At 42.6% G+C, this 24,573-nt stretch overlaps 1 protein-coding gene across 2 annotated transcripts in view; it reads left to right on the top strand.

The window, feature by feature from the left end:
- Positions 1-24,573, top strand: part of mast1a (microtubule associated serine/threonine kinase 1a) — a 72,377-nt gene that overhangs the window by 24,005 nt on the left and 23,799 nt on the right. For both annotated transcript variants that reach the window (XM_037092347.1, XM_037092357.1), the window contains 7 exons: positions 10,093-10,181; positions 11,801-11,876; positions 12,424-12,496; positions 17,038-17,198; positions 19,438-19,513; positions 22,604-22,813; positions 22,909-23,010. In XM_037092347.1, the coding sequence (XP_036948242.1) occupies positions 10,093-10,181; positions 11,801-11,876; positions 12,424-12,496; positions 17,038-17,198; positions 19,438-19,513; positions 22,604-22,813; positions 22,909-23,010 (787 nt within the window). The remainder of the gene's footprint in view (positions 1-10,092; positions 10,182-11,800; positions 11,877-12,423; positions 12,497-17,037; positions 17,199-19,437; positions 19,514-22,603; positions 22,814-22,908; positions 23,011-24,573) is intronic.

Raw genomic sequence — 24,573 nt, forward strand, 5'->3', positions numbered from 1 at the left:
ACTCGAGATGATAACATCCACGCAGGCAGACAAACGCAAGGTGGAGAGGCAAACGCAGACAAACAGGAAACCAGCAGACGAGAGACCGATAGTGACACATGCAGAAAGATCCAGAGAGGTCTTTGCGCTGCCACAACTTCCTGCTGCATCACTCTGCCTGAGGATACACTTTCACACTTTTAGAAGACATGTGACAACACCTACGGCTGGAGGAAGTGACTAAAATAGATGTCTGGATGTTTATTGTCTCCTGTTGTGTCGTATTTATGTCCTGTGGCCCCGACTGTGGTGTGTTTGAAAACCACTAAATCTTTTGACGCGTTCATTTCGAATGCAAGTCAGATTTTTTTGATCATCTTTGATCATAATATAGTACAGGCTGTACTCACAAAAATAAGAAAAAAAATCTGTGACAAACCTGACCTGGTAGAACATGCTCCCAATGTACGAAGTCTTTGTTCTTGCTGCAGCGGCCTGGATTTGATTCCAACCTGTGGCCTTTGCCGCACATCGCCCCCACCCCCCTCTCCCCCAACTGTCTCTTCCTGTCAAATAAAGTCAAAAAAAGAAATGAAAAAAAATCAAGGTCCACTTTCTTGCTTTTACTAGGCTCTCAATGTCATCACCTCATCTAAATGTGGGAGATCGTTACCTCTGTCTCATTTTCAAAGCTCAGAAAACGCTAGTTCAGTGATTGGATTTTGATATGAGATTACTCAAAGTCAGACAGGGTTTTCCATTCGCTAATAGATAAATAAGATTAAAAAAAATAGGTGAACATTTGGATCCTTCCTTACACACTACTGTATCATCGGGCAAAATGTTGGGGTAAAGCAAGTACGCAGCCCAATGCAGTCAGCGGTCAATTTTTATACATTTTAAGGTGGAATGCTACATATTGTATCATAGAGCCCCCCAGCTGCCACCTGCTGACTACAGTCTGTATGCTAAGCTAGGCTAATCACCTCCGGGCTCTGCAATCATAATATCACCTCAAGCCAAAGTGGTGAGAGGGACCGGGCAGCACGGATGTGAGATGACTCAGTGGGATGTCAATTGTGGCTGAGCTCCTCTTCATGTGGGGTTATTGAACAGCTCCAGGCCCTGACAGACTTTTTTTTTAAATTAGTCTGCTATAAAATCATCTAACCAGGTGAGACAGTTCGGCACTAGTTTAGCCAGAAATCCGTCTGACTGTCAGCCAGCATGTTCATCATCCACTCTGTTGCTCAGTAATTTAGGCAGTCAACTGACTTCTCTGCCAATTCAATCACACAGCGAGCTGACTTCCAGCAGCAGATCGTTACATAATCAGTATCAAAAAGACACTACCTTTCTTTATTTATTGAACTCGCATGAAATCCTATTGTAAACTGAGAATTGCCTCTTAGTCACAGCTTTAAATGCCAAAATTGTTGTTATTTTTTCGAGCATGCTGGAATGACTAGGTGACTCAGTCAGTATTTCATGTTTTCTCTGACCTTCTTTCTCTGCCTTCCCTGCTTACTACATATTTTCTCTCTTGTGGAACTGGGAAGCTATAGTTGTTACTTTACTTGTCGGCTTTGTGATGATTTCTTTTTCTTTCCTTACTTAGCCTCCTTTTCATGGGGAGCAACAGCAAAAGCCTCTATTTATGTCTCTATGAACCACATTGCATAGCAACAAGAAAGCCATGTGACTAACCCCCAACACCGAGACGTTTCTGTCATACGCTCTGTATGTTTATCTTTTCTCCTGTCCTCTTCCATCCTCCTCTTTTTCTTACATCACCTGTTTGCTTTCATCTGCTGCCTGTCGGCATAACTCAATCATCCTCTCAATCTCCATCTGAATGCCTCACGCTTGATAAAGCTGCCCACATGGCTTCATGTGGCAAATTCCCAGTTTGGGATGCAACTAGATCCTTGTGGATGTTTTGGACACCAGCGGATGTTGCGTAACAGGACGCACTAATACCGACCAGACTGCTGATCCAGAAAGCTTTTTTAAAGGGGTAGCGTTTTTTTTTTTTTTTTTTGCCTGTCCATTTCAGTTCCATTTCCCACAGTCGTAAACATGCACTCACCTTTAAGAGGTCCTGAGGGAGAGACAGAGAGAAAGATGTCACCTGACAGGAAGTGAGCTCGGATGGATCGATGGTGTAACATCAGGAAAGTCTGGTGTCCTCTGTGCCCTGTGAGTCAGCACTTAGGGCAGAAAATGACACTACTAACTGACAACACACACACACACACACACACAGAGTTAATAATCTGCTAGGTAAAATGCATTAAGTATGCACAAGTGCTCACCCACACCTGTCGCAGGCTCACATGTGCATGCAAATGGGTAATCAGTAATGGTCCAACAGCTCACGCACACACATACAGAGGAACACACATGTCGATGCCTGCGTCCATAACATCCTGCACCAGACAGTTAAACGTCCTCTCATGATGGGCAATCAGTGTCTGCGCTTCATCCGGAATCGCCTCATTCCTTTAATTGATTCCGCCTGACGTGGAGCTGTTCTGTTTAAACGTCTCATGGTCTGCGCTGTTATTTTCTTATCAGAGATCATCCATTGTAATGAATGTGTTCAGTTGTCTGGCTATAATATCAGCCAGTCAGAGGCCTTATTGTTTGTGGACAGAGCTTTGCAGTGGAGATGAATGGAGAAGAGAGGGCAGTCTCCTCGAGAGAGTTCATTTTGGAAATAACTGCGGAGGGCCGGAGAAACTAGTATTTATAGCTATTAGCTATATGTACAGATAATAGAAAATCTTTTTTTAAGTTTGTATTTCAAGGGAAATCATGAGTGATAATTATAAAAATACTGCGGTGTGATACTATTAGAATATGTTTTGTCTTAAATGACGATTATGCAGATTTTTATTTATAAATAAGGTTCAGTTTCAAGTCAGAAACTGAAAAAACAACGATGAAATCTCAGAATAATCTCTGTCTTTGAATTCAATCAGGGATTTGTTTTTAGCTCCCTTTTTCTGGGATTTTCATTAAATTACTGATCAAAGCACAACACAGGCAGACATTCTTTTCACATTTAGTGCCCTCAGGCCAACATGAGATTATTTGAACAATTATATAAAACCAATGCTAAACTACTGGGTCGATCGTGGTAAATCTTACACCTGAAGTATGTTAACATGCTGCTGTACAGCCTCACAGATTCACTAGCGTGCAGACTGTTCTGCTCCACCTCCTGTTGGTGGGAAAGTTTTGTGAGCCACCTGTGAGCACCAGCTCTTTTCTTTTAAAATCTATGAGGTCATTTTTTTGGCAATTAGCTGATTTGTTCTTTTGTGATGTAACGATGTGACAAGGGTATTTTCACATGAGCATCTTTTCTGTTTCGGCCTTAATGCAGGATTTCTGTTAATCACATCATGGATCTTATTTTTGTAGTTTTACAAAATCATGTAGTGAAGTAATGGTGGTTACTGGCGGTTACTCACAGCAACAACAAACACAGCTGAAAGTGAATGTAACGTTGCTACTGACTCCATGATGGAGGTGTTGTGATGCTATCCGTCCAATGGAGCCCGAGTCGAAACTCCAAGTTGGAAACACTTGCCAGATCTACGTACCCCAACTCCAATGTAAACACAGATGACATCAAAGCATTATTGAGTTGCACATAGTGAAAAGTGCCCTGATCTGTTGAATCAGCTGCTGTAGTTGCCTGTCAAATTCACAGATTTGCAATAAAATCATCAGTGTGCTGCAGGAGTCCATGTTTTCTCGAGTAAATGCACTGGGACACAGAGCAATAGCAGGAAACATGAGCTGTCAGACCGTCAGACAGTTCACAGGTCGATTTCCAGTGTCAACTCTGGCTTCCCATACTTGTTCCTGTGCAATGAGGGGTTATTGTCAGTATGTTTTCAGCTGTTTCAGTTTTATCTCCATGCATAATATTATGCTAAACTGTTGGCTTGTTCACAACCTTGACCACTTGTGTTTCTTGCACCATCGCTGTAGTAGCCATTCTGTTGTGTTCCCGGTTTCAGCAATTACCTTGGTAAGTACCATGCTATTGTACCCACTTGTATTGTACTAATTAACCCGCCGTAGCCTATTTTTTTTATTACTGGACAGGCACTTTAAGCATTTGTTCCATCCTAACTCATAACTTACAACTGAGAGAACGTATCAGCACCAGTGAAGCATGGGAAGTGTTGTTTAAATGACCTGTATCCAAGTGATGCTGTTTGTATAACTTGTATTGCAGTAATGAGTGTAGACAGTTCTGGACAGTTCTGGGCCAGTGTTTAGAGGCCGACACTGCGTTTGTGCACATTCACGGGACTGTGTGTGTGTGAGAGAGTAATGGCCCAGTGCCAGCCAAAGGCCTGCAGGGGGATAATTGCTCGTCAAAGCTTCTGCACGAGTCATTACCACAGATTTAACCTCTGACCCCCCCACAGCAGGCTGACCAGAAAACTGTAGCCAATGAAAGTCCTGGGTTTCATTATTGGGAGCAGGGAGGCAGAGGCAGAGGTTGCTGGCTGTCACATCTGTGTGTCTGTGTTTGTGTTTTTTGCTCCGTCTCTTCTCTGTTGGCTACCTTTGACATTGTTTGTATTATATTCCTAGCACTGCTGTGTCACCAGGTAAACCTGTCACCTACAAAATACCTTTGTAAACCACTAATTTGTTTTGCCTTAGGTTCATGTCCTTAGATGCTTACATAAAGTGGTACAGATTGATTTTTTTGGTCGATCTGTTAAGTCAACATTGACGTACCATATAACAAGGTTTTATTCTGAAGTTGTTGCATTCGAAAACACAACTATATTTACACAGCTAGCATCATTAATTTCAGAATCAAAGTCGTGCTCCTGGCCTCCTGATGAATTTAATTATAATATTCTCTCCCTTTTAGCTCAGTTTTTGGTCTCCACCAGCTCCTGAGGGAAATATCTTGCTCTATCAGCTAAATGCTAAATGTTCACCAGCTAGATGCTAACTGTGTCTGTCTGCTGTTTGATGCTGAGCAGGAAGTGTACAGCGGATTCATCAGAGTTGATGTACAGTAGCAAAACCAAAACAATCAGCTGAAAGACACTAAAATGCTGCTTAAAACTGAGGGGACCTGAGAGTTGGTGATGATTATTTTTGGCTCTGTATCTACAGGCAACATCTTTCAGTGTGCAGATATTGATTACATCAGATTGAAGGAACAGTAAAGATTGTGGTTTTGTTTTTTGAAGTTTGAAAATTCAGAGCATTTCATCTCGCGCTTCAAGTCAGCGTAGACTTATTGCCAATCTCTCTATATAAACTGAGCCAAATTCTTTGAGTAGCTTAAACATAACTGTACAAAGCATTAGTTGCCAGGCACAGCTTTTGTCTTTAACCAACAAGTGATGAAGCACGGGGGTCTTGAAATTTTCCCCATTTCATAGGGGGAGATTTCAACCACTGCCCCTTGTACCCCTGTTCTGAGGGGTGTGGGGATTCTCAAACACGAGAGGTATGGGCAATGATTGAGCCCAAATTTTCATTATGCTAACACTGAACATTTTTAGGTTAAATTTAATATGACAGTTTGTGTCGTAGTGAAGAAGTCGTGGGATATTTATTTGTCTCATTGTGTCTCATTGTGTCATGATGCTCGTGGCCTCCTGAGACCATCAAGCATCCTGTTTAACAAAAAAGAAAAACCCTGACTTTCTTTGCACCTTTAGACAGACTCAGCCAGACTCGGCTGACACTATCACACATACTCACGTTGCTCCTCTCACATGATAAAAGTTTCTCACTCGCAGCTTTTTCATCAGCTCTGGTGTCCGTCAACAGAGGCCCACACAATAGCAACACATGCACCATTGACCCCAATGAATCATACTCTGTGTGACTGACAGCTGCACGCGCCTCACCACTGCTGCTCTGTCACACACAGATTGAGCCTGCATGATGGATTACACAATGGATTATGATGGATTATAAAACTGGCGCTCACATAAAAAAAAACACAAACACCGTTTGGCTCAGCTGCATCAACAGACACTGACTCACACGGTGTCGTGGTTCGCTGCAGGGTGAGGTCATGTTTTTTGGCCTGAGATCAGCCTGACGCTCACCTTCCTCGGTTTTATTCGTTCAGCACAAGTTGTGTGCTTCTCACTTTGTGCTCTGGTGAAAACAGTCAGAGATGTTTGACTCTGAATCTGTTGCCATGGTAACGTTGTACATTCCTCTGCTCTCTCCTCTTCATCGCTCTTGTTCTCAGTCAGTTCATTATGGATGGAGGGAATTTGTTCCTTGATTGACCTAATTGGATCTGAATGGGTTTGAATATTTAAAAGGACAGTGTCTCGTTCTCAGTAAAGCCTCAGCGTTCTGTTCAAAATTCATTTATGCACAAGCGGACTGACCAAGTGAATCCAAATATCACCATCTGCCTGAAAACAGAGGAGGTGGAGGATGATATAGTGCAGGATTGTTTGGCTGTAAACTGAGCCTGTTTGCATTTGACCACAAAACCAGAGACGGATTTAGATTTATGATGCAAAGATGGCAACGTGCAGCATACTAACCATTTCTGTCTCAGCTCACACACACTGTTCTTAACCAGATTGAGGCAGGATGAGCCCCGGCAGCATGACCATAACCGTGACAGAATGATTTAAAGTCACACACACACACGCACACACACACACACACACACACACACACACACACATTCCCACCTCTCTTATCGTCTTTGCCTTCCCAGTCGAGAGAATCTACAGCATGTTAGTCATAATTCCTTACAGCCTCCTATAGCTCCTGTCCTGTAACCTTCACCGACTGCCAGCACTGTGACGGCTAATTATGTAGCCAGGATTCTCAGGGCGAGACAGGAAACAAGGCAGGACAAGACAGGTTAATATGAACATCTCCTTAAATATTTGGCCCTGCCTTTCTTATGAGATAAAGAGGGAAGTATGGTGAACCAAGAAATATGGAGAAATTGTAAAAAGCATAGTCAGGTATTAGGCTAGAAGCAGTTTGTGTATGCATTATGTTGCCATATTGTAACATGGATGACTCTTTCTTGTTATAAGCTCACAACATCCAACGTACTAGACAGCGCCCTCCACTGCCACCATCAAAACACCTAATGAGGGAATTTCTTCTGAAGGAACGTATTCCATTCCTCCGTTAGAGTCAAGAACCTGATAAAACATCTGTGTGACTTGAAGCTGCACTGGAGGTTAATGCTGGCCCAGAACATTTGAACTTCAATTATCAATAATTCTGTATATTAACGGTGGATCAAATGAGTATTTCCAGTCACTTATAATTATTTAAAGCTGCTGTAAGAGTTGCCATCCCCTCGCTATCACTTGTTTCTGCACTATGTAGCTTCAGTGAGAGGGCAGGATCACAGTGTTGTTACATACATGTTTACTTCAGCACATTACATTAGTATAAGGTAATGAGTTTTGTTTGTAGTTATCACCTACATTATGTCTGACAAATAGTTAGAGACCTGGGATTTGTCTTTATGACTGTGGTGTTGCTTTAAAGGAGAGTAATTATTGGACTTCTATTCACCAGGGGAGGACAAACATGTCTCCAAGAGAATCTGAATGTTGCTGGCTGTTTAGTTAGGTAACTTCAACTAACACATTCGCCATATCAACTTGATTAGAAGATAAGGTGTTGACAGTTTTTTGTGCTTCCACCAAATGGCCCCAAAAAAAAAATAAAAATAAAAATCAATTTATGCTGGTTTAATTAGAGACTTTGTTGTTTTTTACATTTAATTTATCTCCCATCTGTTGATCAGTCCATCCAACAAAACCGACTCCAATAGACCAGTTTGCGGTGTAGACACAAGGCTCTGTGATGACTCTCTCCCCTGTCAGTGTTGTGAAACCCCATGTCTATAATGTAAGTTTGTAGTTTACCCAAAGTCACTCTTTGAACTTGAGTAAATAACTGGCAGAAGACAAAGTCAGAAAGGCAGACTGAGACAAATAACAGCATCGACTGGAAAACAGCAGATATATAAGTGGATGTTAGAGGCCCACAGATGGATGTCTCAGCCCTCCTCTCCCCCTTGCTGCTTCATATGTGCATCTCATAGCTTTCACAGGATGTAGCAGGACTCTAATGTGACCTTTACTGGTGATAAATATGCGTCTGGCTGCTTGAGTATAGAGTAAAGAGCAGCACTCCTATTTAACCTTTTTTCTTTCTTTTTTTTTACAGTACAAATGCTTTGGGCAAGATGCCCTTTTGCAGCATTCATTTAAGATAACAATGTTATAAATCATTGTGGCTGCAAGAGACTTCTGGCTTTATGGGAAGATTAGATTGCTTTGCCTGTGTGGGTTTTCATTCTGTTGCTGTCTCTAATAGTTTAGTCCACTTTATAATCCCGAAAAGGGAGTTACAGAGACGGAGAATTCTCTGGACTTTCCACACTTTCAGTTATTTAAGAGCAAGAGAATTAATTTTGAAGAAGGAGAACGCGGAGAAGAAAATGAAGGAGAAATGAGTGAAGAGTTATCGAAAGACGGTGAAGAGATTTATTGTGACTAAACATGTAAAAGTCACAGGAATGAGGCTGGTGAGGTGAAATCCCTTTCCCTGTAATATGCACATTGAAACACCAAAATATGAATCACTGCCATTCGACGATTTGCCAGTAGAGTCAGGCTGCTGTAGATGTGATGAATCATGAATCAAAAAGCTAAGAATGTGTTCTGGAGTGAAGCTCGGCTACCCTGTGCTCAAGTGATTCAGCCTTTGATTGAGGAAGAGCAGCAGTGATGTGGATTTGAGAGGCTGCAGGTTAAGGGAGCAATTGAAAGGGAAGGTGATTGCAGGCAGGTTCGAGGGCATAACTGGTTAAAGAAAAGACGACACGTGAAGGAAATCGGAGGGATGTATTCTGTATGCACTCCCAGTCTTTTTTGTCTTATTCTTTTTACCCTCCGTCCCTCCACCCATCCCCCTTCTCCTCTGTTCTCATCTTCTGAGTGCTCTAGCCAAAGACGGCGTAAAGCCACTTCCAGTCCTATGTCCAAAGCTAATGCATTTCCCTTAAATATTTCAAAATGATCCTCCTCTGTTCTGCAAGGTTGAGTACAAGCCCTCCCTCAGCTGGCGCCCGCAGAGGCTCACTGCCACCGATTAAATCCTGCCAGGGGTTTGATGTCTCAGAGCGCTCGAAACAAATGCCGAAGACGAGGGGGAGATAGGGAAGATGTGGGAGGACTGCGAGACGAGGTTATAGATTATAGATCGAAGGAGATACATCAGATACCAATGTTTTTGTGTGTGTGTGTGTGTGTGTGCATCTATGATTAACTGCACTTCCTGCGTAGATGTAGAGCAGGGAGCCGGCTGATGCAACGTGGAGCAAACTTGCTCTGTTTGTCAGATGTGGCTCTGCAAAATCTGGTCTGACAGGCTCTCCAGTGAAGCACTGAGACGGGCACGCAAAGGCCTACGAGCAAACACAACCTCACATGAAGATAACACCTGAAAAATCCACTTCCCACTTTATGAGCTGTTATGTAAGATGAAAACCCATGTCAGTGTGTGTTTGTGTGTGTGTCCGCTCCTTTGTGAAATTCAAAGACGCTTCCTGTGGTGGCAGCAGGAGCCGCGACTGAAGCCTTTATGGTTCAGTAATTCCAGTTCTTCATTATGGTCCACACCTATACCCTCCTCGGTCCTTTTCTTCCTCTCCATATGTCTCTCCATCGCCTCATCACTCCTGCCATTATATTTCATAGCAGCAGCCATCGTGGAGCCCGGACCTGGAGGAAATTAAAAATCTTTGTTGCTTTGTCGCTCTCCCCTGTCGGTGGGCGGATGTCAATAAAGTCTTGCATGATGGGCTGCACACGCACACACACACACACACACAGAAAACATACTGTACCCAAGATAAAACTCACACCCTGTCCTGTAGGCTATACATTTACTCATGGTGACTCAAGGCCAAACAAAGACACAGTATATTCATTAACCTGGGGTCACTCTGTGCTGTGTGTGCCGACGATGATCTGTCTGGTATCGATGGAGGCTCAGATATAATGAAGACAAATATTGATGTGCTCTTTGTTCTCATGTGTGTTCTAGTTGCAGAACCAGTAACCGGAAAAGCCTCATCCTGACAAGTACATCTCCCACCCTGCCACGGCCGCACTCCCCACTGCCTGGACACATCGGTCAGTGTATAAAAGTTATATACATGATGCTACACATGATCACAATATGTGCTTATGTTATTTTATTCTTTTTAAACTTTGCAAGTTAGCTGCGTTTACTTAAACCTACAACATATAATTCCTGCCACTAGGGGGGTTCTCTATCAAGACAAAACAAAAGACATTTGCTGCGTGTTGTTTTGGGAGGTCCGGGTGGAGCGAGCTGGGCAGAGCCACTGTCCAGCTTGATATCCACCATTGCCTGTGAAAGTAGTGTTTACTTCCTCTTGGCATAAAATCCAGGGCTTCTTGTTGAGTATTTGTAGAATAGATAAATACATGAAAGAAAGAGGAACTAGGGATCAACTTCACACAAACTAAAAATCTATTGTTAAGTCTATCAAGTTTCCACTGCACTCCGGTGTGTGTCAGTGCCTCATGACACACACTGCAGCAAGGTGAGAACTTAAACCACTGATGCAGTGATTTCCTCCCTGAGAACATTAAAGGGATAGTTCAAGTCTTTTGATGTCGGGTGCGAGATACTTACCCCTAGTCAGTATATCACCTGTCAGCAGATGACTGTCAGCTCACCCCCTGTGTGGAGAAGCAGTGTGGAGCACCAGCAGGGAAGCAGAGCCTTGTACTGCTGTAAATGGTACCTGCAGGAAGACCTATTTCAACCACCTAAAAGAAAGCCCACTTGAAATATTTATATCTCTATAAGTGTACGCTACATTTTGAACACTTTTGGGGCTTACTTTGCCTTCATGCAATTGCTGGAAGTCTGACCAAAGTTCCTATGCACAAGCACGTTGTATGGTTGAGGGAATGTAGAGCCAAAGGAAAGAGCTGTCCGACGGTTGTCTACAGCATCCGGAACAGGAGCTTTAGACCACCACGAGGCGAAGGTTTTCAGGCTTGGGGAGGCCATAGACGTTTTTGACGTAACCTCAGAAAACAATTTGTTGTTAACTGTGAGATGTTTTTCAATACTTTAAACTAAAATGGTGCTTTTAAGTTTCACAAAACACACTGTGTGAGAAACTGTTCAATATGCTGCCGCTGATGACACGAGCTCAAAGTTGCAAGTTGTCATAGCAACGCAGTACGCTTTGCGGCATGTTTTCAAGGTGCACTGCAATGAGACAGGATACTGAGCTGCAAGCAGCAACCGCTGTAAACACAGCTCTCACTAACACTGACTCATCCCGGTCCTCTGCCAAGTCTTAACACAACTGAACCTGGGGTGCCATTTAAAGAAAATACTGGTACAGTGGAATTAAAATGAACTACTGCACTAGAGGTCGGCAAGAACACGATTTTCAGCTGGTGTTAACTTAATCTCTAATAAATTAAAACTGCGCTACAGGATCAAGGATATTAATATAGGTGTCTTGGAAGCTAGTGTCAGAGTTTTAGTTTTTATTATGACAGCATTTTCAGTGTCTCTTTTAATGATTAAATGTACAAAATTTGATCTCATATTCTTGATGTCGGCAGGCAGTGTTTCGTCAAAAGTGAGGTACACCAAATGAAATGAGAGTGATTTAAACCTAAAAGGAGTTTAGTAGCACTATCCCATTCAATAACTAACACCATTTGTTTCTGCTTTGTTCTATCCATATGTATGTAAACAGGAAGCAGTCCGTTGGACAGCCCGCGCAACTTCTCGCCAAGCGGACCCGCCCACTTCTCCTTTGCTTCTTCTCGCAGGTTGGCATCTCTCCTTTGTTCACACAAGAAGTCACACATGCACCGCTACAAGAGCGGTGCGAAGTAGTCGAGGGAAATTGTTGATTGGATTATTTTTACTGGCGCACTCACACGCTCGCGTGTAATGAAGCTCCTTGGGGAAGGGACCCACGACCACACACACAAACATGCAGACTGGAACTGCATGCCACTGCCCTGTCTTTGTGCCACCCTGCTCCCGCCGAGCGTCTCTGTGACAGGAGCGTGACAGGAGGCCGGGATGAATGAGGCGAGGTGCCAGTATGTCGCCCAAACTTGCGTCCCTCATCAGTCACTCAGAGGAAGTGTCAGGCTGCAAAAGGCCTGAGGGAAGAGAGGAACAAAAGGAGCAAACGTATAATTGGATGGATTGAAAAGGAGTGGACTTGTTTCAGTGTAACCACCAATTGTGTTGTTTGGAGGGACTAAAATAGAAAGTGATATCATAGATCTGGCTGTTGAAAGCGATAGAGATAACAGTTTATGTAACATATGTTCTCTGTTTTCCACTTTTTATTTTTCTCCTCAGGGCTGATGGTCGTAGATGGTCCTTGGCTTCTCTGCCTTCCTCGGGATATGGCACAAACACACCAAGTTCGACGGTATGTTGAAGGGAAAATTCTTTACTTTTACATTTATTTATCAGCATTTTGGAGCTTGTTTCCTTGAGGACATAAGACAGTAATCACCACGGATGCCCTTTTCTCTGCTGACACCGATCCTAAAACCTCAACTGAATCTGATTTCCTGAAGCTAAACGCTATACTGAGCTCTAGACTGACACCACTGTTTCATTTTACACGAGTGAAAATCTGTGTTCTTCACCGAGTGGAGGGAAGTGATTGCTGTGCAACTAAAGGTTGAGTTGGTGGCCTACTGTGACTAAACGAATGTTAAAAAAGTATAGTTAATGAAAATATTGGAGACCCTAGGAAGAGTAGCTACTGTTTGAATACAGAAACTAATGGTAGAACTAAACAAACAAACAAATGAACTAATAGCCAACAAGCGGCATTAAAATGCATTTAATGGGTACTGGTCAAGTCCAGGTTAATGCCCAATTAAACAGACACACAGAGCTGCAACCTGAGAGCAGAGGAGAGAGTTGGAAGACAGCAGAGTCAAATGGTCTTCACGTCTTTATAGCATTCCGACTTCACAACCCTGTCGATGAGGTCTGCGCACCCACGGCCGAAAGGTTGACATCTAGAAACGCCCCAAACACAGCAAAAAGGAAAATAGAGGCAGAAAGCAGGGTTTGTGCAGATACAGACACCGACACTCGCTTCTAATGGGTCATAAGTAGTGATTGAGTGGGATTACCTTTGTAAGAGTCTATATGTCAGGAAAATCCCTCTAAATTGTTCCGAGCCTACGCGTATGTGAAAGAAAGTGAGTCATTTTATTTGTCAAATCAATGCCTGCATCCAGACAGTTGTGTTTTTTTCTTCTGCCAGCATCACCACAGTGCTGCAATCCATAGTGGCCGAAACTTTCCGTCTTCTGTTATGTACAGTATTATCACTGCAGCAGCTACTGCACCTTGTGCCTCCTCAAATGTGGGATAGAGCTGACTAAGTGTGTCCTTGTAACACAAAACTTGTGGCGATCAAACAGGACACCACAGTGCAGCAGCAGTCTCCTGAAAAGTTCCCTGAAATCTGTGGTGACGTAGAGAAATTCCTTCACGTCCTCCCTCTTCATTGTTTGACAAGGATCAAAAACTGCACTTTGTTTTATGTTCACTTTTATCAGACAAACCAGAACAAAAAGATTAGTTGACACCAAAGTGTTGGATCTGCTTTTTCGTCTCTTGATAAATTTGCAGCACAAGTCATGAAAAATCGACATACAACACTGTATTTTACACTTTTCCTCCAGTGCTAAATTGATGAGGTGTGTTCTGTATTCTTTGCATGAATATGGATCTCACCCACAGAATTTATTTGCATCTATCTTCATGCATAAAATCGTCGAGTGCTATTCTGCTTGTAAATTCAAGTTCTGAAGTCCCCCGTTCTACTTGCTTTGAAATGATTACACGCCAAACTTGCCGCTAAATACCATACACTCACACACACACACACACCCACACACGCACACACCCCTGTGTTCTTTGACTTTGTACTTGATGCTGTGAGTCTCAGCTGATGATTTCAGTGCTGAAGAACATGCATCACATGTAAAGCAGAACTAAAAATAACTAATCAGTTGCTAAGATATGATCGACCCGGTTTATCTGAAGCAGATGACTTGGCTTTTCTGCAAAACGCGGAACAACGATAATGGAAATGAAATGTAACCAATCTGAATTTCTCCCTCACCACTGCACTGTTTCTCCCTTTGTCACTTTATTCCAGGAGAAGTAGAGATGGATGACAAATAGGGGCAGCAGAGACAAATGGGATCGAGTGTAGGTGGAAGTGAAACTTGTTTTGAAAGCAAACAGAGAGACATCAACAATGTTCAGTTTCGTCTGAGCGAAAGATGTTTGAAGCCTGAGAGGGCTTCTCATCTGAATGAACTCTGCCAAGGCCCATTTGGTAAATAGTCCATTTGAGAAATGGACACTAATGTGTGCCACACTCAGGTGGAGGCTAGGTGTTGGCTCATAATCCACCCACAGTACATTTCTGTGCCATCTTGAACACAATCGCCTCCACTGTATCCTTCCACTGCCGCTCTTTCACACATCATTTCTTTCATTGACTGCCCCTCATGCGTCTCCTCACAGCAGCACATATAGAGAGACATACTCTGCAGGCGGCTGATTGATCTTTTTTTTTTTTTTACTGTAGATGGGGTTGAGGATGGTTCTCTCAGTCTCTCCATATTCCTCTCCACCTCCATCACTCCTCCTCCCCCACTCCACCCCATACATGCATCATTACTTGCTTGATTAGTTACAGCAGGACCCTCGCATGCTGAACAGAGCAGATGAAACGAAGGGGTGTGTGTGTGTGCATGTGTGGAGGTGTTTCCTATATACGAACCGGTGGATATGAACCAAAGGTGGAGGTGAGACAGGATAGAAGACGGCGAAAGATCAAACCTTACAGGTGGAGAAATGATCTGCACTGTCAGTACATTTCGTTTCCAACTGCTAAGAAATGTATCTTTCTCATATCTCCAATTTGCCAAAGAAATTGGGACCAAGCAATGACTTATGACTTGCAGTTTTTGTTTTATACTATTAAAGTCAGTGTACATAATGAAGTCTATTGTAACAACCAACTCGCCCAGTCCCCCAACATCCCACCCATAACCAAGTCGGAGCAGCCTACATATAGAGAGGCCCAAAGCTCAGATCATCATCATCGTCAAAGACACTCTAAAGGCCAATCAAACGCTTGATTATTACATTCACATTCTTTGTTGACATGGTTACTGCAGAATTTAGGCGTAACTAACACATTAAAAGACCTTAAAATGGCAGCCACTCCTCCCTCATTAAAAAATTCCATAATATATAAATATGCTTTTTGTTTTTCAAGTTATCTGCTTGGCACAAGATGTCTCCTCCTTCACTGTAAAGTCAAGTCTCACTGCATGTGCACTGGAGGCTTCAAGTTTCCACATCACTCCTGTGATTGGCTTCCAAACTGTTTGTGATGTCACAAGTTGAGCTCATAGGCTCGCCTCTTAAAATCAGTTTTTTAATGGGCACAGAGAGAATTGATTTGAGCAGATGAATGTGAAAATGGCCCTCTGGTGTCAAAGACTACATGTACATCAATCTGCACAATGAAGCTCAAACATTTGACTCCATAAACAAGAAGAAAAACATCTAATTACTATTTATATTATGGATTTAGAAACAGAAATACAGATGCTAGTAAAGTAATTAGCTTTCATAAAGAAAATGTTGGAGAAATGGCTCATGTACATTCATCCGGGGCGGTGAGGATCCGTACATTTAAGGAAAAAATAAACTTTTGATGCGCTTGCGGATGCTACAGATTGTTTTTCTTAAAGTTGCAGAGACTAATTTCATGTTCTTTTTTTTTTCTGTGTGGGAGGAAAGATGAAAAAAAAAAACAAAACTAACAATGCCGGAAGCGGTGACTGTATTGGTATGTTATTTGGGCAGTACATCCAGTAAATGTGCAAATACAAACTCCAAGATATCAGAAGAGACTCCAGAGCTGTTAAAGCTGACTGAGAAGTGACGCAGCTCTGCTCCCATCGTCGGACGCTTTAGGGGGAAGGACATGCTAAAAACATATTATTATATTCTCAGTTTCTCTCTTGATGCAACCTTTCCTCGCACCTCTCGCCACATCTTTAGTTGAAGGGACCAAGACTCAACTAAAGGAAATCCGAATGTGGTTCAGTGGATTGAGAGAGAAAGCAGTTTTTCCTCTGTGACAACCATCACATCCAGTGGCATTTCCCCTCAGCCTCCGAGCTCTCTGTGCCTTTGGGGAACTTCTTAATTGATTCTGTTGACATCATCATTTCAGCCGTTTTCTGCAGCTTGCAAGTGGCTGAGACCTGAATGGAGTTTCTAATGGATTTTTATAGCAGAAATCGTTGTGTGGCCAAAGCCAACCGTGGCATCCCGTTGGGAGATGTGTTCATTAAACCTCCCATTGATCCAAGCTGGTTTTTCCCTCCTGCGCTGAAGAAAAGTCTTTTGTTTAAAACTGAATAGCGCTGCCATTAACCCCCCCGAGGCAGCAGACACTTAAAGCAGCAGTCAACTTTTACTTGGAGTGACTTTTTCATTCCCTGCAGTCTTTTTGCTCCGGTTTTTCAGTCTGCATTATTTTGCTCTGCCCTCCTACACTCACTCCTTCTGGATATTTTTCTTGCTTCTGAGCATCTCTCCCTTTCCTTCCTTGTTCTTTTAAGTTAGTCGCTTCTTTGTTTCAGTTCTTTCCACCCACTCACATGATAGTACACCTTGTGCTCTCTTCTCTTTTCTCCTGTTTTCCCTCTTCTTTTCTCTTTTGTTAGCGTCACCACTTCGGTTAAGGTGTTTTTGCCATTTGTTGTTTTTGGTTTCTCCATCAGTGGTTATCTATTTTTAAAACTATTGATGTTGCAGCTGCAACAGAGGCTTTTATAGAAAGAGAACATCTTACAAAGGGCAGTTCGCATTTTAACCTTGCCTCTTTCTGCCTCCTGTCTCTCTCTGCAGTCATCCAGCTCATCCCAGGAGCGTCTGCACCAGCTGCCCTTCCAGCCAACCATGGATGAGCTGCACTTCTTGTCCAAGCACTTTGGCAGCACAGAGAGCATCACGGACGATGACGGGGGCCGGCGCTCGCCACACGTCCGGCCTCGCTCTCGAAGCCTCAGGTGAGAGGACAGCAGGTCATGGGCAGGAGACAGTGTCAGCATATGAAGACAACCCCCTCGAGTCAACCATTTGATTTAGGTTTTCTTCATGTAATTAGTCCCTGAGAGCAGACTTCATATAAAAACTCAAGTGATGGTTTTCTTCTCGTAGCAGGAAGTTGCCCCATTTACATTCATGCACAGCTGAAAATAATGTTGTGACACGTTTCTCGAGATACAAAACATTCGTGATTCGTTGCTCAACACCGGGTTGTCTTTTGGCTAAATAAGTGAAATTGAAGCATTTTTTTGATCACCCATGCTCAAAGATTGATTTTATCTAGTGAAGAAAAATAAGCAAAAAGAAACCCAAATGTAACGCGTCAAGCTTTTCTGAAAGGAGCCCTTTATGATTATGAAAGGGAAGCTTCAATAAGCATGCAGGAACAACTTCATTGTGTCATGAAGAGATGCAGAGGGCTCTCAATCATTTATTTACAGCACAAGTCTCTTTGTTGCCTATCTTGTATAATTCACCTTCTGTTCATGCATCGGTGCTGTAAATGCTTCATTTTCTGCCTTTTAATGAGATGAAAGACTCAGTCTGTCCACTTGCATTTACATTAATGACAATATTTTTGCGGGAGCATATAAATGAGGCTTATTGAGAATAAAAACATGTTTCCTCTTTAGTTACATGAACACATAGTTTACACTACGTTCTACATTTTTTTTTGTCTTTCAGGTGTGTGCTGTGTCACTAACTTGTCTGGATTTGTCATTAGTCATTATCATTAAATATACTGTAATAGTTATTTTATATTAATAAAAAAATTGTGGTGGGTAAAAAGAGCAATACCACATTATAGAATTCTCCAGTAGTACCAATTATTGTACTGTATCATTACTGATGTGTAATTACCATTTTAACTTTTAGATCAGTGGGCAGCCAATTTTAACTGCTGCTTAAAGAAGAATGAGTGGTGATATGAATCAACAATGAACTGATCCAACTAGCACTGCTACTGTTTGTGTAGCCAAACGAGCCAAGTCACTGATTTTAGTGGTAAATTGCATACCAGTGGAGTATGATGATTATGCTGTTACTTGAAATGAGCTGCTATGAAAGAAAATTTAACTTTTTACTCTAATGCAGCCAGTAAATCACACAATTTCAGAATTTCCTGAATAATTGAGGCCCAAAAGACATATTAATGAGCAATTTAAGAATATGCGATGAATTCAATAATAGAAACTAGTAAAACACTTTTAAAAGGTGACACATAATCTCACATATGAATATCTAAGATTTTAAATCGTGGCAGTAACAGAACAATGGTGCTACTGGGAGGATAAACTGGTAGCATCGTTGTTCAAGAGCTGATTGTGTGTTTTATGTCTTGACACACAGATGTAGTAAAACAGCTAGTATAATATGATATGATATCCAATCAAGTGAAGTGAAGTATCTCAAAATTTAAGCACGGCACTTAGTTGCTCACCACCACTTTGATTATATCAGTGTTGGTCCACCCTCCAGCGCTTCAAGCAGCACTTTCTCTATTAGCACAAATCTCTGGCGTCCAACCACACCTATTATCGCCCCCCCCCGCTGGATGCAGCATGCCCCAACTACACACAACACGTCGCTGCTAATCAGTATTCAGTTTTCATATGAAGCTCCTCAGCAGTCGCTGCCCTAGATAATCGCCTATCTGGTAGCTTCAGTATATAGAGCGGCTGCATTGTGCTCCTTGACGTGCCTCATTATCACTATTCATATCACACCTTTCCCTGAAGCTATAATGTGTTTGCCCACAAGACATCCCTTTATGACATGCTTTTCTTTGGAGAATCTCTAATTCAGCACTTTGTAAGCTGCAGTGGGGTGGAAGTATTAAGTCTTAGGGGCTTCTACTCTGCCACATGTTGAGTTCGCTTCGCCTTTCGTCCCAGCATGTGTTGGAAAGTCTACATGTGAGTCCGACGTCTGATGATTATGATGAGTGCTGTGCGACGTGCATGAGGACACCGGATCCATTAGAGGAACTAAACTGAGTGTACTGAATTCCTGATCAATTGATTAGCATAATGTACAGACAGGACATGTGGGGAGGAAGCAGTGAATTATTCCTTCATTCACGTGAAAAAAATACATTTCTCTGTCTCTCAGGCTGCCTCCCCTCACTCCTGCCTTCTTTGTTTCTCTCACTCAGTGCTGTGTATCACACTCCTGCTCTCTCTGTTTGTCTCCCTTCAGCCCGGGGCGCTCGCCTTCCTGCTATGACAATGAAATAGTGATGATGAACCATGTCTACAAGGAGCGCTTCCCCAAGGTCAGCCTCATACACACAAATACACAAGCGTAAAGCACAAACACAAACAATATGCATGCAGTCGGTGGCCTTCTCTTAAACTGCACTGAATTACATTAAAACCACTTGGTAGATCAAGGATTCAGAGTGCTTTTGATTGCCTGTGTCTCAAACAACTAGTCAGCAACCTCAAAATCATTTTCTAGAATGTAGTTTTTCTTCCAATGGGAGCAAGACTGGCGAGTTGGATGCATGGAGGATGAATATGGAGGTGAATAGGTCCTGAGTTTGTTGGAAGATATGCAGGTTTCTGCAGTCCCGATCCCCACTGGGATCCAGTTCAAATTACAATGGAGAGCAGTGTTGCCACATGTTTGTGAGGATAGTTGTGAGAGTAGTGCTCCAGCAAAACAGTCGATATGATGGTTCTTGCCTAAGTGAAAAGGTTTCCTGGGGTTGCAGGTCAGGTGGTAGACTAACATCAGGGACTTGACAGCGGGGTATTAAGGCAAGGTCGAGATCGGAAAGGCTGTTGTATTTTGGACATTACCATATGCCAAATCACATAAGCTAGCGAAACATTGCTCCTGTCTACCCTGGAGATGTCTGATGCCTGGAGCAACACTAGGATAGCTTCCTGTGATAAATACTGTGTACGTCTCGCTGATGCCCTGAAGGATAAACCTGCAGAAAGAAGCTACAATCCCCATATGGCAACCAAGGCTGTTCTAGTCGAACAGGGCTGTCTGCAGTCCTCCATCAAGTGTTTTGATACTTTCACGGTATCAACAGTATACAGCACCCAAACCTTCTTTCTAATTAAGTAGTCCTTCCACTACATGGGGCCTTTAAGTCCTGGGTGTTACTCATCAATCTTGGGATCACAGGTACTGAAGATGTATGTTGCAAAAACTTCCTATGACCTCATCCCAAAGGTCAAACTACAGGCTGTTTGGACAAGCCGGCATCCATTAAGTAGTCCCGTATACATCCTGATAACGTGTTTCCCTCACACACACACTTCAGTTGTACAAAGCTGTTATCTCCCATGTTACTTTGAAAGAGGCTTACTCTTCTCCTCTGACCTCCAACATAAAGGCAGCTTTCAGTCAGAGGGCTGCGGCTAAGATTTCATTTCACTGTTCTCAGTAAGCTGTTGACTCTGCAATGTGTGAAAACTCCTGGAGGTCGGCCATGTCTGTAGATGGTAGAGTCTGACCTTGTTTGATCTCCAGCACAAAATCAATTAGATCACTTATCTTGACTTATGTACTCAGAGTGGATGCATGACTCAGTGTCTGCGAGAGTCAAATGTTTCCATTAACAGGGAAGTACAGTGCAGGAAATGTATGTCACTCTGCATGCAGGTTTCCACACACACACACACACACACACACACACACACACACACACACACACACACACACACACACACACACACACACACCTGTCTGTACTTAATAAAACACACACACATACACCATTACCATTGTCCTGCTCATTCGCAGTAATACGCTGTGAAGCTGCACAAACGAGGTTCCCACATACTGTAACACGCTGGCCAAGATTGTGAATGAAGGCTCAACATCTCTTCATTATAAAGAGAATAATTTGGAGCTGCATGCCTGAAATAGGTTTATTATGATAATGTTGCATGTGTTTAAAAAAACATTTAATCTAGGCTGCCTTGTATTCTTCCCAAAAGACTACTTGAATGCTGCTGGCTTTTATACATCAAGTATTCTTCGTGCTGCGTGACATTTAAAGCAGCTATACCCAATATTTTATAATAGCAGTGAGTAAAATGACAACAATGTGACAGTGTTAAATGATGAGCCCGCAGAGAATAATCACACAAGCCTACAGATCAGCTCATTGTTAATGTTGAAACAGGCCTGACAATTTACTATTTTGGTTTACTCTCACTGCTCTCATAGAGCTGTTTTTTTGCTTTTTCAGCAAAGATGCCACTGTACATTGTCTGGATTCACACCCAACACTAGACATACACAATGGGACAAGCAAGAGCATGGAGCATTTAGGATCCAAAGAGATATATATTTCTCCCAGTAAAGGAGGAAGAGGAGCTATACGAATAATGATAATTGAACTGCATGATATGTAAACAAGCACTGATAAGTTGGTGATAAATATGTCAATGCTGGGATAAATGCTGTCCCTTAGTGGCCAAAGAAGGTCGCAATCATAGGTTGAAATGACCTATGAAGGCTCTGTCCGATCTGAGGCAGCCACCTGCTCAAATCAAGTCAAATCAATTTGAATTATATTGGCCAAAATAACAAATCACAATGCCTCAGTGGGCTGTGCAATCTGTTCAGTGGATTACACCAGATGTCCTAAAGGCTCTGACACACCATGTTGACGGTCAGCCATCAGGCACTGTGTCAGTGAGCCTCAGTGGTTCTAGTCGGCACCGGACATCCCTTGTCAAAAGCTTCTGGGCCAATCACAGTGCAGTTCTTCTTAATATTTCTTCTCTGCCTCTTGGCCACTGCTTAGTGTTAACAACGGTTTATATATATTGGCAGAAAGGTGTTTTCTTTCATGCAGGCACAGAACCTACAAAGCTTCACGGCCACTGGCTGTCCTCTTTGTGGCATGTTGAAGTGCAGCTCTTTGTCCGAGACACAGGTGACGTGAGGTGACGCAACAGCTGGCCTTCAATGCAGCTGGTTTATGGTGTCAGTTTGGTGTATCGGGGCCTTAAGACACTTGAATGGAGGAAGGAGAGACACCCCACAAAAAAAAAAACAAAACAAAACATTTTAGCGGTGGGAAGAATGAAGAAGAAACCTCAGGAAGAGTCACACCCCCCTCTGATGTTTAAGTTTGATGAATAAATTAGTTTAATTATTACATTATTACGCAAAGGTTAATTGATATCTCAGTCCAAACAGTGAAAATATGGAAATCTTTAAGGGCAACAAACAGCATACCGCCACAGAGGGTAGGCAAGGTGCCGGGTTGTCCCAGTCATGGGGAGAAACGTGATGAACTGACTGCCTTTCATGATATTTGATCATGAAAGTCTCTGATATTAAATTAACTCCAGGTGACATGACACTGACCGACTGTCTCGTATTCAATCAGGCCACCGCTCAGATGGAGGAGAGGCTGGCAGAGTTCATCCACAACTATTGTCCAGAGAGTGTCCTGCCTCTGGCCGACGGGGTCCTCAGCTTCATCCACCACCAGGTAGCCGAGCTGGCCAGGGACTGCCTGACCAAATCACGAGAGGGCCTCATTACCAGTGTCTACTTCTGCGAACTGCAGGAGAACCTGGAGAAGCTGCTTAATGACGTGAGTTGTGGCGGTGGAGAGGAACGTAAAGGGATGCCTCGGCTCGAACTCTGCACGACTGTAACTGACTCTATCTGTCTCTCCTTTTCTGTCAGGCGTACGAGCGCTCGGAGAGTTCAGAGCTCACCTTCGTAATCGAGCTGGTCAAAAAGCTCTTCATCATCATATCTCGTCCAGCCAGGCTCCTCGAGTGTTTGGTGAGTTCCATCTCACTATCTGATAACGCGGTCATGCACACTGATAAGGATTCACAAAATGAGCATTTATTGAGTCAAGATAAGATCGAGACAAGATCTTTTCTTTTCTTCCTCTTCTTTTTTTTTTTTTTTTACTTCCTGAGTGTGTTCTACTTGCTGGTGCTGGTATAGACTCCTGTCCTCCCACACGGAGATGGAGGGTCAACTCCCTAACACTGCAATGGCATTAAAGAAGGCGCAGAACTGGGTCAGGCTGTCTACTGTGGATTCAGTCTGAAGTGATGAAACACAGGGTTTCTAAATGTGTCACAGCTGGAAGCTTTGCTGTCACTCTGCTTGTTTAAAAACCTTTATTTTCCCTTATTTTCCCATCAACAGTAGTTTGGTGGGGGTACAGGGATTCAAAATAAAGGACATTTATCGATACACCGATACGAAGAAAGTACTCTCTGACACAAGATACCTGTATGTAATCTCATTAAAAACAGAGGCAAGGTGCGCCCACATCTCTGTCTTTTGCGGCCCATTTGCGTTATAGAAATAAAAAATCTTAAATTATGGCAAATTAGCAACATCAACAACAACAACCCACAGCAGGAACATACCTACCCTTTGTGCCCGATGACTTTAACTCCATGGCTGCAGAGAAAAGAAAGAATAAAACCATTATCATATCTCAGTATTTCAGACATGAGATAGAAGGAGAAAGCATTCGTAATGGAGAGTAAGAGGTATAGATACAAACACATTTAAGATGTGTTGACGTTTGTACTCTGAGTGTCTTTTCTGCTCTGCATAAATTGAAATAATAATTTCATCTTTTACGCTGCCCTCAGAAGGACTTGCGTATATTTTATCTTCTGTTCTTACCACCAAGAAAGTGACAAGTCTTTGTAAAAGGTTCGTCAGGGGGTTCCTCAGAGGGTGTCTCTCTCAGATCCTGATGTTTTTTCTTATGTTACAGGGGCACTCTTCTGATCTGAGTTCAGTGTACTTGCAAAAGGAGTGCGACTGTGTGAAAACAGTTGTATAAGCACTTCTATGGCTCTGGAGGGAGAACTACAAAGTCTCAAAAATAACCTTGATAATATCCTCAGGGTTTGCCTGAGACTTGTAATCCTTACCTTGTTTACTAAGAATGAGAACTTAGATGGTAGTGAGTCTAATGAAAGAACCTAAATATAATTGTAGGACAAAAATTCAGAACGTTTCTGTGACTTTGTCTTTAATCATCCTTCTTATAACATTTCTTTTGTGAGTCCCCGACTTACTCACATCCAGGGTCACTGAGAGAGGTACGTCTGGCGTGACCTTCATTTTTATCATTTTTGATAAAAATAAATACTCAATATTTAGAGAAACTGAATCATGGACTAAATAAACCGAAGGCCTTGAGATAAGAAATCTAATGTAGAAGAATTAATCCAATTCATTTTTAGATGAGATTGGACTAGATGACCGTAACCTTTGCTTCCTTCAGTCATCAGTTAAGCTGCTACGGCTGAGCTCTGCCCTGTTTTCTCATTTAGCTCTGCTCCAGCCATCAATAATTCAGCTCCTTTT

Source organism: Acanthopagrus latus, chromosome 1 (assembly GCF_904848185.1).
Source record: "Acanthopagrus latus isolate v.2019 chromosome 1, fAcaLat1.1, whole genome shotgun sequence".
In the NCBI taxonomy this organism is placed as follows: Eukaryota; Metazoa; Chordata; class Actinopteri; order Spariformes; family Sparidae; genus Acanthopagrus; species Acanthopagrus latus.